Source organism: Cyanistes caeruleus, chromosome 8 (genome assembly GCF_971803275.1).
Source record: "Cyanistes caeruleus chromosome 8, bCyaCae1.hap1.1, whole genome shotgun sequence".
In the NCBI taxonomy this organism is placed as follows: domain Eukaryota; kingdom Metazoa; phylum Chordata; class Aves; order Passeriformes; family Paridae; genus Cyanistes; species Cyanistes caeruleus.
The window spans coordinates 4,336,265-4,353,655 of record NC_141708.1 but is presented as its reverse complement, the minus strand read 5'-3'; the positions used below and the strand labels follow the sequence as shown (position 1 = coordinate 4,353,655).

The 17,391-nt window shown below is 43.2% G+C and overlaps 1 protein-coding gene across 1 annotated transcript in view; it reads left to right on the top strand.

Annotated features, from left to right (window-relative positions):
- Positions 1–15,333, top strand: part of HTRA1 (HtrA serine peptidase 1) — a 32,212-nt gene extending 16,879 nt beyond the window's left edge. The window contains exons 4-9 of the mRNA XM_086901454.1: positions 8,263–8,457; positions 9,138–9,170; positions 10,363–10,477; positions 10,700–10,757; positions 12,163–12,258; positions 14,600–15,333. Coding sequence (XP_086757580.1) covers positions 8,263–8,457; positions 9,138–9,170; positions 10,363–10,477; positions 10,700–10,757; positions 12,163–12,258; positions 14,600–14,768 — 666 coding nt within the window. The 3' untranslated portion in view covers positions 14,769–15,333. The remainder of the gene's footprint in view (positions 1–8,262; positions 8,458–9,137; positions 9,171–10,362; positions 10,478–10,699; positions 10,758–12,162; positions 12,259–14,599) is intronic.
- The last annotated feature ends 2,058 nt before the right edge of the window (positions 15,334–17,391 follow it).

The following is a 17,391-nucleotide window of genomic DNA, read 5'->3' as shown; positions in this document are numbered from 1 at the left end:
ATCAGGAAGAGAAAACACAACAATATCTAGAATGTTTTTGCCATGTTGTTTTTCCTCTGTTTTCACGGCATCACTGATTTTTCTCATTTTTATCTTAAAATAAGCAAGAGCAGTAAGAAGCAAAGGGAAAGATCCCCAGCATGAGCACTGGCAGCATTAGGATGGGGCAGGGAGCGAAGGGCAGCTGGAAAAGTGCTTTGAAATTGGAAGCACAAGGTGGTGGGGAGAGCGGACGTGGTGAGAAGGAGAGGACTGGCAGCAGCAGGAAGCTGAACTTGAGAGAAGAGAGGCACCAGTCAGAGAGGAGACACTGAGCTGATGTGGTGCATCACTTGAGGACTTGGGAAAAGAGCAGACATGGCCTCGAATGTTAATCTGATGGCCTGAGGAAATGGCTCCTGGTTGCCCTGGGAAGCTGCTTGTGGGAAGGGAGAACCTGGAAGCAGCTTGGAATAAAGGAAATGCATCCAGGTGAGCTTGTGGTGGAAACCACTGCTCAGCAGGGCTGGAATTGGTCTGACCTGCCCTTGGAAGCCTCTTATCAGCTGTACAAGCCAGTGCCTTGGGTGGTGTTATCCTCCTGGCCTCTCCCATTGCAGCTCAGGATAATTTTGAGAAGACTGGGAGAAAATTGAATGGGATGGGAGACCTGGATTTCCAGCCAGCTCTGGTAGCATGGCACTGGGAAATCCCAGTCCCAGCTGAGGCCTGAGGCACCTCTGTTCACAGGACAAAATTGCTTTGTGTTTGAGAATTAAAACCAACACTTTATGTGTTCACAAAAAAAGTTAAAATGGAAATGTGGTCAGCTGAGAAATCGATTCTCAGACTGAACTTTTATGGGCTATTTTTATATACCCTTTCAAGTTCAGTGTTTGAGCTTTCCTTTTTGTACTGGAGTGTCTTTCAGTCATTCAGATGCATAAAACACTTCCTAAAATCACAGGGATAATAATTTGTTGAATTTGAAATATACTTGCTGGCTAAAGATGTCAATGGGAGATGGTACAAATGACCCCTTAAAAATCTGGATCTGGCATGAAAACCATCCTTAAGAATTTTTCTGAAGCAAGAGGCAAAGTTCTTAAATTGGAGTAAATTATTTGAAGGTGACATCAAAGATGCAGAAGGGTTTTTTCTTTTTTGTGTGGCATGTTAAGGCAGGATCTGAAGGGTGAAGAATGCTCTGTGGTTAGGAACAGAGCTGGGCTTGAGGTATGGGATCAGGCTGTCAGCTGGTTTTCCTAAAGCTGTTCAGATTTTGCAGCAGCATGAGTGCTGTTTTCCTCTTAAGGTGTGAACATCTGGTCAAAGACATTACTAGAACTAATTTGGCTTTGCTGAGTGCAATAGGAAATGAAAGAAGGTGGTAAAATCTGGGCACCAGTAAGGATGAACTGTTTCCCTGATTAAATTCTCCATGGAAAAACATCTTGCAGTCAATGAGGAACAGAAACCTTGGAGCAGTTGTTCCAGTCCTGAAATGTGCTTGTTTTTACAGTCTATAAAAGAGAGCAACAGCGTTTCTCATGTCTGTGGTGACACAGAGCAGTTTGCTGGAGTGTTGAAAGTAGGAAGTAAGATTGGAATCAGTGTGGTAGCCATGAATCCAATCTAAATATCCTTCCAAATGCAAGGAGGAGACCACATCACTAGAAAGGAACAGTGCAGTTGCAGACAATTTGGATATGAACATGCAAAATTTATAAGACTTCCCTAGAAAAAATAGGATTTTGGCAGCATAGGCAGGGACTGGTCAAATAAATAATCTGTCCTGCGTGGCACGTGTGACACTGCAGCGAGTGTGAAACCCATCAAAACTATTGCACAACACTCCAAAGGGAGCAGATGCTTTTTTTGCTGCCAGAGCTGGATTGTGGAATTCATCTCAAGGCAAATAACTACCTTGTTAAATCAGAATGTGTGATACAGCTGCTGAAAAATAAACACCAGCAGGAGGGGAGGAAGTTTTAGGGTGGTTTAATGGACAATGTCAGGGTTTATGGGGGGCAGAACTATAAAAGAACCCAACCCAAATGGAAACTGGAAGCCCAAAGTAGTGGAAGGTGGAGGTGGCTTTTGCCTGGAGACCCTTTTGAGCCCTGGAAATCGAGCTCTGTCCACAAAAATGATGTCTGTGGTTTGGCACTGAAGGGAGGAGCACTGTGAATGGCTTTGTTTCCAGGTGTTTCTTCATTCTTCGTGCTTAAAAACCAGCCATGAGACACTGACTCTGAAATCACACGTGCAACACATGCCCAGGTCCTGAAGATTTTTGTTCTTCAGTGTGGCCAGTTCCTGGTTCTTTATCCCAGACAGGATTTGGCATCTGCCTGGTGCAGCAGCAGTGGGGTTGTGACCCATCTCTAATTTGTGGTGACATTTCAGCCCTTCAGCTGAAACCTTCAGCTTAAGGTTTCCCCTGCATCTTATTAATAACCACTTAGTTTGACACTTTTAAATCAACAAGACCTTCTGCCCTCGTTTCCCTGGTGGTTTCCTGAGGCAATGAGCCTCTGTATCTTTGTGGTCAGACGGGATTTGCTTTTTCCTCCCCGTGTGTACAAACTGGAGGAGGCAGGAAAGCAAACTTCCCTGCTTATGCATCAATATTTTAATAGCCCACATTTTGAAAAAATAAACTACTTGGACACCAGATGTAAGTGGCTTTTCTAAAATGCTATTTCACTTTGAAATCTGTTGCTGGATAACACGTTGCTTCCTCTCTAGAGCCTGAGGAAGCCCATATATTGCTTCCAGAATTCTTCAGGACCCATAGAAATGAAATAGCTTGTAAAAAGCTTGGACCTTAACTCCTGTTTATTCATCATTTTAGGCAGCAATGGTTTCCTGCTATCTTCAGCTTCTATTAGCCCTCACTGTGGGGACAATGTGCCGGTCCAGCTTCCCATGCAGCAAAATACATCTCCAGAGTGGGTCTGCCAGCACCAGCATTTTTTTCAATTGCTATTTTTATTTTATTTCATTGTAATTTCACTTGTATTTTATTTTTAAGGGAGAACAGCAATCTCTTGCCAGGCAATTGAAAACCTGGTGACATATCAAAACAACACTTCATCCTTTTCTTCTTTTTTTTCTGCAAGCTTCCCATGCTCCATATTTAGATAAGGAGACTCAGTTTTGCTTTTCTAACTGTAGATGAAATACTTTTGGAGGCTTGTAATGCATTCAGCCTGGGGTTTTTTGTTTTCTTTGGCTCTCTGTCAAGCAGTTTCTAGATTGTAGATGATATTCTATATTTTTATATGCTCATGACTGGTGTTTTTATTTTGCCATAACGTATTCTGAAAGCTGAATAGTTTCATTAGTCAGAACAGAAATGCAATTCCCAAGACAGTTGCATGTTTTGCCAGAGTTACACTTAGAGCTGAATTAGTGCTCCATACCAGCATTCGTGCCTTTCCCACCTAAAAATAAAAAGCATGAAGGAGATCTGTCACTGGTTAACTCAAATTGAACTCAGAACTTTTGGCTCCTCTTCATCCGTTTATTGAACTGCAAAGTGCTTCCTGCAAATTCCTGACTTTCCATCCACAAATGAAGGGGATTACAGAACAGAGGAGGGATTTACTTGCTTTCTGTGCCAGCACAGAGACACATTCACTTATTTTGTGGATGAACAGGTTCAAACCAAAACACCTCCTGCTTATGGTCATCTGTCTCTTGGTTTCCATTTCTCTGTGGCCGGGGCTGTACCTGGTGCTGGTTTTGTGCTTCCTCCTCTTTTACTTTTGGAGTTGTTTTGTCCAGATTTCACTTATTTTACCTGACTCAAGCTATGCTGTTAAAGGACCCCAGGTGAACATCTGTGCTGGGGCTGCACCTGGAATCCTGGGGTCTGTTCTGGGCCTTTCACTGCAGGAAGGACACGGAGGGGCTGGAGCGTGTCCAGGGCAGGGAACAGAGCTGGGAAGGGGCTGGAGAATTCCTGAGGAGCTGGGAAGGGGCTGGAGAATTCCTGAGGGAGCTGGAAAGGGGCTCAGGCTGGAGCAAAGGAGGCTCAGGGGGAATTTCTGGCTCTGCACAAGTCCCTGGCAGGAGGGGACAGCCGAGGGGATTTGGGATCTGCTCGCAGGGAACAGGGACAGGAGGAGAGGGAACGGCCTCAGGCTGGGCCAGGGGAGGCTGGGGGTGGATATTGGGACAAATTCCTTTGTAGAAGGGCAGTGTTGGAATCTCCATTCCTGGAGAGATTTAAAAGCCATGTGGATGCAGCACTTGGGGACATGGGTTAGTGGTGGCCTTGGCAGTGCTGGGTTACTGGTGTGACTCGATAACTTCAGAGGTCTTTTCCAACCTAAATGATTCCATGTTTCTCTGAGTCCCTCTGGCTGATGATGCTGATCTCTACCTCTCCTCTCGTGCCACAACAGCTGTGTCCTGTTGTTGGATGGAGCCATTTCTTGTGGTGGTGTGCAGCTCTCCATGTCGTGGGAGTTGTGTTTATCCAGGGATTGAGTCAAATCCATATATAAAAACGTCTGAAGCCCTTCAGGATGCGAAAGGCTTAAAATATTAACCCTAATTAATGGCTCCTTCTCTGGCTGGGTGTAAACAGTGAGTCATGTGCCACTTAGGGGTTTGCATGTTTAGTCCTATTTCTGTGTGCCTGCAGAATGCCTGCCTGCAGATTTGTTTTATTGGGTAAACACGGATCCAGCAGAGCCCCAAGGCTTCATCAAAGGAAGAGTTAGAAAAGACAGGGGTAGAAAAGATATTCTATGTTGCCCAAGGCCATGCAGTGAGTCACTGGGAGAGCTGGGTTTGGGTGCTGGGTGTTCCTGGTTCCCCTGGTTGTGCTGCAAGGCACGGTCCTTTGCCTGGCACTTTTAATTAACTGATGTGGCAAATCTGTAGTTAAAGCAGGAGAATCACGAGTTGGAGTGGTGCTTATGTCATCCTGACAGCCATCAGACATGATGTAAAAATTGAAGAATGCACATTTATTAAGTATAGTTATTAAGGGCCCTAAACTCACACTGAGTTTGCCAGGATTCCTTAATTTCCTCGGGATGAGGCTGCCAGTGGAAGGGTGTGAGGGCACAGCGAGGGTGTTCTGACACGATCCTGGTTACAACACCCCATGAGTGCCTGCCTGGCACTGCCAGGGCTCCTCCTGGGGACTGCAGAAGGATGTTTTTCCCATCCATCATGGGATTTTGATAGGTTTTATACCGGTTTCATTTCAAAACCACGTGTACAATGTAAATAAACACTTGAGTTTGTTTTGCTTTGTTTTTTTTTTTTAATAACGGAAAATTTAATACTGAGTGTGGCAATGTTTTAAGCTATTTTAGAGAGAACCTCCCAAATTTAAAGCCATGACAACACATATATTCATCATCACCAATTCCTCATGGCAATTTTTTGTAGTGGCACTAATATATTTACATGCAGTGCTGTCAGTGTGCCAGTTCTGCCCCACACCATGGAATCACAAATGAAATCACAAGGAATACAGGACACGTTCTCTGAAGCTCTGTTTCATAATGTGTGCAGGAGAAGGAGGTTTTTGCAGTGGATTTTTGTTTCTAGCGAGGGAAAGGTTAGCCAGACTTTCCAGAAGGCGTGTTGAATCACAGGGGTGACCTGCAGCCAATCCATCCAGCATCAGAGGTTGAACTGAAGCCTGGCTAGTACAGGCACAGCCCTGAAAACTCAGCACAATCACAATTGTATTAGTCACAGATCGTTCATGTACTTTCTCTCTGCTGCCAGATGCAATTTTGGCTTTGTGACCGTTGTTACAATTCAGGAACTTTGTATAAATCTTTTAACTTTGTCCACAGCCAGTTTTTTCTTTTTGTTTCTTTTTTGGGGGGCTTTTTTTAAGGGCTTTTTTTTTGTGATTTTTTTTTCTTGGATTTCTGTTTGGGTTTTTTTTCTGTTAATGAAACATAAAAACTATTCTGTTTTCTTTTGCTTGTCTATGTTTCATTTGCTGATAAATGTCCTCTTTCTCTGCAAAGTATCCGTGTTCAGTGCACTGGGATACAAACAAAAGACACTTTTTGTCTTTTGTGTGTGTTTTTTGTTTTTTTTTTTTTAAAGAAGGAAAAGCAGTGCCAAGAAAAGATTCTGGTTTTGACCAATGACATCTTGCAAACACGTGCTACGTCAGCTCAATAGCATCTGGTGAGAGGAGGAAGGGCCAGGGTGCTCCCTGTATCCAAACATTACCCATATGGGGCTGTTTGTGCTGCACACAGCTCAGCAAATCACAGCTGCCTGATTCCCCTGTCCTGGACACGTCCCTTGGGGTGCCCAGGACTGTCCCAGGGCTGTGCTGCCTTCAGGGATGCTGCTGCTGTTTCTCTGCAGTGCTGCAGAAGCGATGGGGAAGCTGGGCAGAGCTGCTGGATCATTCCCAGAGCAAAGCCACAGCCCTGGCTGGGTTTATCTGTGGCTGTGGCACTGATAAGGGCTGTATTTGATCATTATTAATTACAGGGCATTGCTGGTTGTGATAACATTCCTCTGAAATGGAACTAGGCGTGGAAATGCCTTCTCCTTTCTGTGCTGCCTATTCTGTTGCTCTTCCAGCTCACTCTGCTGAACAAGAAGTTAGTTTAATTATTTTCTTGTCTGGAGACCCAAAGATAAGTTTCCATCTTATCCTGTCTGGGAGCTGGCAATAAATTTTATTGAAACAGTCTGCTCATCTGAGTAAAACTTCCTTGGTTGGATTGTAACAAAACTGGATAAAAGATACACAAACCAGTCTCATTAAACATTAAAACCATAAGTTCTGTATTTGCAGCAGCATATAGTGATAATTGATGTCATTATTTTTTTGCTTTCTACTTTGCAAAGTGTTGTCTGTCTCTTAGGATATTTGAAATAAGCTGTAGGTGAAAAAATACAAAGTGATGGGGATCTGGGTTAGTTTATAATACTGAATTTTTGTCCCTGTGGATGGCTTATTGAGTCAGGCTTTCAAACTGCTGGTAACAAAACCCCTCAAGAGCCAGCAATGGGTTTCCAAATCAAACATGTAATATTTTCCCTTTTTGCCAAAACTTAAAATTCTGAAGTAGGTCAAGCTTGGAGGAAAGCTAGGTTCAAGTTAGCTTTGCCAAGCAAAAGATAAATGCCTGCAGAATTCTGTTTTGATTTTTGGGTTCAGTAACCTAATCCTCCAAATCCTTAAGTCTAAATCTGTATTTATATGTGTCCAGGTTCATTGGTGCTAATAGAAATAGTCTAATGACATGGTTAAATACATGGCTAAATTACCTGGGGAGGGTCAGGATCATTTAGACAACAGATAAAACAAAAAGTATTTAAAAACATGTCACATCACTGTAAGTGAAGAGATTGACTTTTACAAGTGTGAAGAAAGGGAGAAATGGCACTCAATGTGTATTGTACAGGCAGGTGATGAATAAAAAAAAAAGTATTTATTTGAAGTATGATCTGTTGCAGAACACCCTTGATTCACTGGCAGGAGTGTGTGGATCCAACCTTCCCTCCCTTTTTTATTTTTAATTGCTGTACAACACAGTGTTTGCTAGATGTTGGGAATGTCTTCAACTATGTGATATTTAATATGTTAAGAGGCAAGATCTTGAAAGGAAAGGATAATGATAATGGTATCCTCTACTGTCATAACAGAAAAAAACACATCAGATCTTTAAATCCTAACATCTTCAGAGGAAGACATCAGTGTATGTAGGAGGCAATATAATTATTTACAAGAGATACTTCATTAGAAGAAAGTAAGATGAAGTATTAGCTGGTGTCTTGAGAGAATGTAAAATGCTTTTAACTGTACACATGCATGTTTAAAACTCTTGGGCTGTTGCTTTCATGATTCTTTGGTGTTCCCTCACAAACAATATCGTATTTTTACTTCAGCAGCTGTTGGCTAATTATTTCAAGAAGTGCTGGAAGTGGCTCATTTCTAGTATCATCAGATGTTTGCTTTGTAGAGCAGAGCATAAATATTCCTTTGGTCTTTTTAATTGTTCTTGATTTAATGGGTACCTGTTGTGGAAAAAGTTCTCCGGTGTAAAGAGCCCACACTGCAGCGCAGATGCTCACTGGGATGTTTCTGTACCAACCCACACAAAATACTCAAAGAAAACAGAACAAGCAAAATCCCTGAGGATATAAAAGCCTCTCTCTTTTCCTCTACCCTGTGAATGCATCCATCCTCCCGTAACATTTCTTCTGCCAGCAGAGCGGTGTCTTAACCTTTGAATTTTCTTCTCTTTTCTTTTGTTCTATTTTTACTTGCAGGGTAAATTGCCAGTTCTTCTGCTGGGTCAGTCTGCAGACCTGAGGCCAGGGGAGTTTGTGGTGGCCATTGGAAGTCCCTTTTCCCTGCAGAACACGGTGACCACGGGCATTGTCAGCACCACGCAGCGCGGGGGGAAGGAGCTGGGGCTGCGCAACTCCGACATGGACTATATCCAGACAGATGCCATCATCAATGTATGTCCCTCTGAGCTGCTGCCTCCAGCCCTCATGCTCCTCCAGTAGATGCTCTGAAAATTCCTCCTGTGGTGCCGTCCTCAGGAGCAGGGAGCATTTCTCTCCCCGTAGATCTGGACATCTGCACAGCAGCAGCACTTGGTTGTTACTTAAAACCCACAAAAAACCCACACCAAGCACAATATCTACCTTCACTTCAAAATCCTTGCAGATAGCAAGGGAGGAGACAGTATTCTCTGGCAAATAAACATCTTCTCAAAGTTCATCTTTCTGGAAAAGAAGCCAGGCTTAGTTTAAGGATTCAAGTTTGTTTCTGCATTGAGGCAAAACAATAGTTTTTGTACTTCAAATCCTGGCCTTGTAAGAAATCTTCACTAACAGCTCCCAGAGCTGTCCTAAAATCATCTCAGTTTCTGGTGTGGCACTAAGAAAACAAAACTAAAACCTTGGCTTTCTTAACTTTGGCAGGAGAAGAAAAACTAAGTATTTTCAAAGCTCAGCTAAAATGGGTGATGTTAAAAGTGTAATTTATGGTTTTGGCTGTTTAAGACCATTCCATTGCATGTATTTAATAGACAATGGAAACAGTACTACAGAAATATTTCAAAAATTTCTTTTATATTTTACTTGCAACAAATGAAGAGGTAAATATTAAAACGTGTTCTTATGTTTATTTTCAGTATGGGAACTCTGGAGGACCCCTTGTAAATCTGGTAAGTGTTTCTCCAAGTTTGCTTAGTCTTGAACTTTTTGCTTTTAATTAAAGAAAAAACCAAAACAACAAAATACCCCACCCAAACCAATAAAAAAGCAAAGTCCCCCCACCAGATATGTGATTTGGAACTTTTGATATCTGGCTGACTACACAAAATTCACATGGTTCTTACTAGTCAGTTGTCTGTGTTTATGTTGGCTAAAAGGCTACATTTGGATTTCAATATTTAGGATGTTTACGGTTTGCATAGTTTCAAACAAGTGTAATGTTTTTTTGCTCAAGCCTTGCAAAAAGGGAAAAGCAGATTTTACAGTGAAGTGTTTGCCCTTGCTGTTTACCCTGCAGCTGGAAATTATTTTCTTTTGCACACTGAAACTCAGCTAAATATTTCTATAATGTATCTACCCTTTCATTTTGAATCACACACACACACAAAAAAAAAAATCCACATAGCTTCAGGATATCAGGGTTGATTTGCCAATATTGTAGAATGACTGAAGCAGGTTGCAAAACTGTGTGAGAGCTCTCAGGTCTCCTGGGGGTACATGGGGTTGAGTCCTCAGGAGGCACAGCACAGACTGAAACTCAGAACTACTCAGAGTTTCTGCCTTGGAGGAGATTTGGCTTTTTTTTTTTTTTTTTTTCCCACCCAATTCACAGCACACTTTCAGTCACACTTAATCTTCACTTTAAAAAAAAACCTGTAGTTGGACAGTTTTTATTCGGGATGAACCAGAGAAAGAAACTGCTGAGGCTTCAAAAGAGATGACATCAGAGATGTTTCATCCAAAGCTCTTGGAGCTATATTGCCAGGAAAGCTTTTTTGATTTTGGTGAACTGTATTTTTCTTTATGTTATTATGTAATAGTGGCTCGGGAGCAGTCGCTGCCATGCTTTATGTGCTGCTTACTGAAATAAACACAGATTAGCTGCAGAATTCATTGCTCATCTGCTGCAAGCAAGAGAATTGCCCAGTTCTGACCTCTTCTGCAGCAAGATGAATAATCACATTGATTTTCCAGAATTTTTAGGTAGTGTTTTATCAATAGACTCAAAAAATTACACCTAAAACTTTTAGAAAATTGAAAACCAGCAACGAAGTGTGAATTTGTCTTTGTGGCTGCTTGGAAGAAATGATCCTCTTTGTGGTGTTCCATATTTGCTAATAATGGCTTGTTTTATTTCTCCAGGATGGTGAAGTCATTGGAATTAACACACTAAAAGTTACAGCAGGCATCTCGTTTGCTATCCCATCCGATAAAATAAAGAAGTTCCTAACTGAATCCCATGACAGACAAGCTAAAGGTATTGTACTTGACTGCTTGGAAAGGGGAACATGAAAATAACCTGGTCTAGTGGGTGGCATCACTGCCCATGGCAGGGGGCTGGAAATTGGTGACCTTTAAGGTCCCTTCCAACCCAAACCATTCCGAGATTCTGTGAAAACAGTGATAAACCAGAAAACCAACAGCCTGCGAGGCTCTTTTGGTCAGGGCGACTGATCAAGACCCGTTTTCCTTCTTGTAGGAAAAGCTGTAACCAAAAAGAAATACATTGGCATACGAATGATGTCACTAACTCCCAGGTAAGTACCCGAGGTGGCTCCTCACCTTTCCCAAGCGTGGTCTCTGCATGCCTTTGGATCCAGCTGGAGATGTGCAGCAGCGCCCGCGAGGTTTGAGCCAGCACCGTGTGTCTCTGTGCGTGCTGGTGACACCTCCCAGCCAGTCCTTGCCACCTTCTCCTCTGCGTCTGCCACCTGGTGGAACTCTCCTCTAGACTCTCCTATGAGCTTGTTCTTAAACAGCTCCTGGCTTTTTCTTCTCCTTAATGCTTCAGAAGAGAATAGCTAGTGACTGCGGCTGTCCTGGGGTTAAATCCATGTCCTTGTATGTTCTCATCACTTACAGCAGCTGCGTGCGTACCTCCAGTTCTATCAAATTATTTTCATTAAACAGTTCACTTAATGTCAAATGAAGCTTTTGTGTGGACTTGCTTATTCATGCTCAGACTATAAGAGGCTCATGAGCAGGTAATGCCATGTCCTGTAAAAATAACCAGAAGTTTTTCCCTTGTGCGGGATCCACAGGCAGAACAAAGCATTGAAACACACGGGGTTGGGGTTTTCCAGGCGCTCAGGATTGCAGGAGGTGATTCTGTCCCTCTAATCTGCTCTGGGGAGACCCCACCTGGAGCTCTGCATCCAGCTCTGGGGTCCCCAGCACAGGAAGGTCATGGACTTGTTGGAGCCAGTCCAGAGGAGGCCCCAAAGATGATCAAAGGGGTTGAGCACCTCTCCCATGAGAATAGGCTGAGAGAATTGGGATTGTTCAGCCTGGAAAAGAGAAGCTTTGGGCTTGACCTAATTGTGGCCTTCCAGTACTGTAAGGGAGCCTGAAAGAAAGATGGAGAGGGACTATTTACAAAGGGCCCTGGAGTGACAGGACAAGAGGGAATGGCTTCTCACTGGCAGAGAGAGGGTTTAGTTGAGATACAAGGAAGAAATTCTTCTCTGTGAGGGTGGGGAGTTCCTGGCACAGGGTCCTCAGAGAAGCTGTGGCTGCCCCTGGATCCCTGCAAGTGTCCAAGGCTGGGTTGCACGGGGCTTGGAGCACCCTGGGATAGTGGAAAGTGTCCCTGCCAAGGCAGAGGGTGGGGACTGGATGGGGTTTAAGGTCCCTTCCATCCCAAACCACTTTGTGATTCTACAATCTGCTAGTTGTAAAACTTTGAAATGTTTTAACTCTGACTGTCTGTATCTATTGAAATGACTGCCTTTAGCAGAAACAGACATTAAAAAGCTGTATGCATGCAGAAAGTGTAATAATTCCTGAAATGTACATCTAGGGGTTAAAATGAATGCTGAAGTGACACCAATGTGTGCAAAACACCTCAGCTCGTGGTTATTAAGTGACTTCAGTAAAATGCGTGGGGGGGTTTTTTCCTGTCTTGACAAAATATTTTTTTTTTGCTATTTCTTCATTTTTCAGCAAAGCTAGAGAGCTGAAGGATCGCCATAAAGACTTCCCTGATGTTGTCTCTGGGGCCTATGTCATTGAAGTTATTCCAGAAACACCAGCTGAAGCGTAGGTTGAAGTACTTTTTTCTCCAAACCACTGCCACTGACTTAAGGGGGTAGCGATGGAGGCTGTTTCCTGCTTAACTGGCTTTCTTCATTATGCTAAATTAACAAGGTTATGGCCATCTGATTGCTATTAGGTTGTCTGCTGGAAGTGGGTTTGTGGTTTTGCTCTGGTCCCTGATGGGCAATATTGTAACTGGATCGGGGTATTGCAGGGAAGCCCCGTCAGCCTTCCAGGCCAAAGGGCAGGGATTCAGGGGGTGTGAAAACTCCTTTTTCATTTTTTCTCAGCAGTTGCTTCCAAGGCATCTGCTGTACCAATGCCAGTGCTGAATAAAGGTTTTTGTTCCTGCACGCTCTCCCGACCCTGCTGGTCACTGCAGGAGAGCGAGGGAGAAGCTTTGGGTCCACCTTGGAAGAAGCGTCCACCTCAGCTCTGGCCAAACCCTCCAGCTCCCCTGGCACACCTCGGGGCTGAAATCCTCTCTTGGCAGCAGATGCTCTTCCATTTGAGGGCTTTGTCAGCAGTCACATTACTGGAAGAGCTGCTGGGTTTGGACAACTGATTTTTTTTCTTGCCATTACTCAGGATTTGCTCAGGAGCTGCCCTGCTGGTCGGTGCCACGTCTGGCTGAAGCCTGGCAGCTGGGCTGTGGTCACTGGCACTGGTCTGGCTGGCTTTTGCTGGAGACACTTTCCTCTCAGGGTTTGCTTGATAGGAAACCGCTCAGTAATCCAGGGCAGGAAATGGGAAACCTTTTTCATTTTCTGATGCTAGCAGTAATTCAAGAGAGGAGTAAATCTTTGTGGCAACAAAGAGGCTTATTTGGCACCAAAGGCTTGTAGGCAGAAAGCTGCTTGGGGCAGGCATACATTACCTCTTAGGAAGGCTGCAAGGATGGTTGGATGGTGTGTTTCTGGCAGTTTGGGTGTAAGATGAACAGTGACAGCTGTCCAGAGTGCTCTCTGAATTACTGCTGTGTAGATGGTTCAGGCAGAGCACTGGTCAGTGTAATGTGTAGGGATGATTTGGCTGCTTCAGTGTATATATTCCAAGGCTGGAATTGCTGCCTTGGTGTTCAGGCTAGGTCTGAAGCTGCAGAAAAGTCATTTTAGGATGTAATAGCAGAGAGAGGGAGATTTAGAGAGAAAAAATGTGAGGCAATATAACCTTCTAACGTGAAGGCAGACCCAAATCAAGGTGCTCCATCCAAAGGCTGGCCTGGCAGTTAAAATGCAGCCCAGGCTGGCTCTGTCCCCCCACTCCCAGTGCCCTTGCCCAGCGCTTTCCTTCTTCTGCTGATCTCTCCAGCACTGTTGTGTAGATGTGCTGGTGGGAGCAGAGCTGGAGTCACCCATCCTGGCTATGAGTCACGTGGAGAGGCTGCATGAAAAACCATGGAATGACTTCCTCTGTGAACATGTTTTGAGCCATGCCTTCTGTAGGAGACCAGATTTGTTGCAAACATTGGCCAAAGGCATCCTGCTTGCAGGAGACACTCGTGTCAGGCGCCTTCTGTGGGTGGAAGAGGCCGATGAGTGGTCTGTGGTTTTCTGAAGGATTATGCTTGTGAAGGGTTGAATCATGTCTGATCTGTCCTGGTTAATTTTTCCATAACTTGGAGCCAGACCGTTGTGCAAGACTGGGCAAGATGTTGTGGTCTGTGGCATCCCTCACCAGCCCTTTCTTGGTGCTGGCAGCAGCTCCAGCCAGCCTGGGGAGAGACATAGCCCTGGTTCTTGCTTTGAGTCAGGAAGGTTCCATTTTCAAGGTCAGAAAAAGGGATTTTTGGCTGCTATGGGCAGCAGAGGAAGAACACAGTTAATTTTTGGTGACCGAACTAGATAGCTACATGTGTCATTGTGCTCAGGTTTAAAACATGAAGGGTGGGTGAAGTGGCTGTCAGTAAGCTGTGTATGGAGAGGAGGGACCGAAATGCCTCATTAGCACACAGTGCCACTCAGGTTGCTTCTCTATGTATTCAAGAGCAAAAGCTTGGGAAATCTCCCCTCTAAAATGAATCTGCTTTGTTGCAATTATTTTAGAAGACAGATATCAACACCTAGGATCTTTATTGCAGAATTAACTGCTATTTGCAATAATGAATTCCTTTGAAGACAGTGAAATATGGGATTAATCAAACTTCTACATCCATCAGATCCTGAGGTTTCTGCACTTCATTGTAATCTTCACTGCTTCATAAATTCTGATTGCTTTGCTCATGCCTGCCATGTCTGCACAGCTGCTGTTGGGTGGGAAATAGAAATAATCCAATGACATTTTTTTTTTTTCCCTGAAAATAAAACTGCAATTATAATAACACATTGCTGCTTTGTATTTTCAGTGGTGGCCTGAAGGACAACGATGTGATTATAAGCATCAATGGACAGTCGATAAGCTCAGCCAGTGATGTCAGTGACATTATTAAAAAGGACAGTACGTTGCACATGGTTGTGCGCAGGGGCAACGAAGATGTTATGTTAACAGTAGTTCCCGAAGAAATCGATCCCTAACTAGAAACATGAGCTGGATTTCATGTTTTTTCTTTTTAACAGCAATGGACTGCTTATATTCTCTCTGTGCTGGTACAGGAAACGTTAGACTTCTGACCAACATTCTGCTTGTTCAGTGGATTAGTATTGGCCAACAGAGTAACTTCTACTAGGTTTAAGGTGCAAAATCAGTGTAATTTCACATACTCCAGATGATAATTTTTTTTTTTCCTTCTGTATTATGTATGCAATGTACTCTTTACTGGCTTTTACATCCCCCGCGTAACAAATCGACGTTTGCTTCCCTGTGTTGAGTAGATTTCCCGTCATTTCCGCTAAGACGCAAACAAAACAAAACCCACGCACACAATGTGTGTTGTGGCATTCAGGTATTTATAGGTTAGCTGTCTTTTAACTGGAAATGCCATTGTAAAGGAGTAGTTGGCTTAAAAGGAAACACAATTGGGAAACAAAGTTTGGTTTATAAACACAAAAGGAATCCCAACCCAAATAACCTCCCGAGGATCCCGTGCAGGACTTTAATACTATGATATTTTCCTAGTGTTATTAAAAGAATTCAACAGTACTTCTTGTGAGTGACTCATTTTGCTTCCCCCTGTGGAGTGGTTTTCTTTAAGTGGCACATCTGCCTGGGGAGGATTTGTCCTGATGGTCTCCTTTTAATCATCATTTAATCACATGACTTATTTTTCAGTATGTGCCTTGTATTTGTGCTTTTGTGCATCTGTTTTCCTCACCAAGGCTGGGTTCAATTTGTCATATTGCCTATGTCTTCCAGATGTTAATGCATTTTCCTTACTGTTTTAATTACCTCTTCACCAATGCCTGGAATCTGTTTGCCTACTGTAGAAATTGCCACATGGTGGATCACAGATCCCATACCATTCTGGTTCAGATATTAGGATGTCTGCAACCATTTAGACCTGGCTTTAAGCTCTTTGAAACAGGCCTGGTTTATCCAAATCTGGAGTGCTGGTGTGTGTATGGGTTTGGCTCTGGGATATTGGGCATTCCTCTAACAGGCATTAATCTTTACACATGTGCTTATTGATGCCCTTGAAGCTTGGGGGTGGTGAGTGGGTTTGTCTTGCTGTGAAGGGGAGCAATCAACTACACTTAATTACGAGGTAATTATTCATTGGGTAAACAATAGGCTAAGCAGCCTTTTCTTTCCTCTGTCGAAACATGTGTTTCAGAGAATAAATCCAAGGGCTGTAGACAAGTTTTGATGACAGTCATTCCTAAAAGGCTCTTCTTTTAGAAAAAGAATGTTTTAGTAAACTTCTCCAGCTGGGTAGCTGGGTTTATGATTTTAAAAGAAAGGGTTTGTTCCACCCAAATGCAGCAATAAATCCTCTAGAGCTGGACTCCTGACAGTGCTCCGTCTCTTCCCAGCTGTATTTCAGCTTTGTTTCAGTTTATCCCTGTTTGAGGAGCCTCTATCCCCAACTGCCAGAGCCTGCCCTTGTTCACCTGGATGGCTGTAAATTTACACGGTGTGTAACTTTAATTAATTGCAGTGTACCTTTCAGTCCAGTATTGACTCCTGACAGGATGGAACACCTCATTACCAGCTTGTGCCATGGCTGTGGTAAATCACACCTGGGAAAGTCTGCCAAAACACTGCAGTGCCAAGCACTGACAGTCTGCAATCCCTTCTGGCCCCAAAGGGGCACAGGATAATCTTGCAGAAGTGTTTTGTAGCATCTTTGCTCTGCAAGTTCATCTTGCTGATGTTGATTAATGTTCCAGCTTCCTGTTGAAGTGGTGCTGTGTTTTGCAGTCCATTTGTGCCCTGTGTAGCACAGTTGTGACATGCAGCTCTCAGCAAAAACGAGTTTAAAAATCACCTGCCTTCTCTAGTATTCCACCTAACCCAACTAGCAAAAATTAAACTACAGCCCCAGAGCCAGGAAACTATTTAAAACAGAAGCTGATTTTTCATCTGCCTTTTTATTTCAAAACAAGTGCTTGCACAATTTGCAGAGCTGATTGATTCTCTTTGTTCCTACTGCTTGTTGTGGTGGTGTCTTAATATGCAAACTCAATAATTTTCTTTGTGTGGGCATTAGGAAAGAGGCAAATGAAATTCTGTAAATTGTTTTCCTGGGTGACTGGGATTAGCGAAATATTTGACCAGAATTCTAACCCTGAGCTCCATCCAGTGGGAGGTATGATGGTCTCATATTGCAGCCATACACTTTGAAAGTGGTTTTCTGATTCACCTTTTCTTAATTTAGCATTAATTTCTGTTCAGTGGATATCAATAACCACATGAATATCATGTGGAAAATGTTTAGAATTTACTTTCCTGGTATCCAACCATGCAGTTACCCAGATGGTCTCTTACAATCAAAGCATTCCCTAAATTATTTTTAAGTATTTGAAGTAAGATTACTGATAAGCAGAGATGTAGAAGCAAAGTTTTTTATTCTTTGTTGCTTCAGCAGACAGTTCTTTCCAAAATGCAATTGAAAATACTTTGTACAGAATAGCTTTGGCACAGTTTGTATAAATATCAGTTTCCTGGAAATTTTATGAGGTGTTGGATGCTATATCAAGGAAATTGGACATTCTGGCTTGATTTTTGTTATTTTGGAACATCTGAAATGGAAACTGGAGT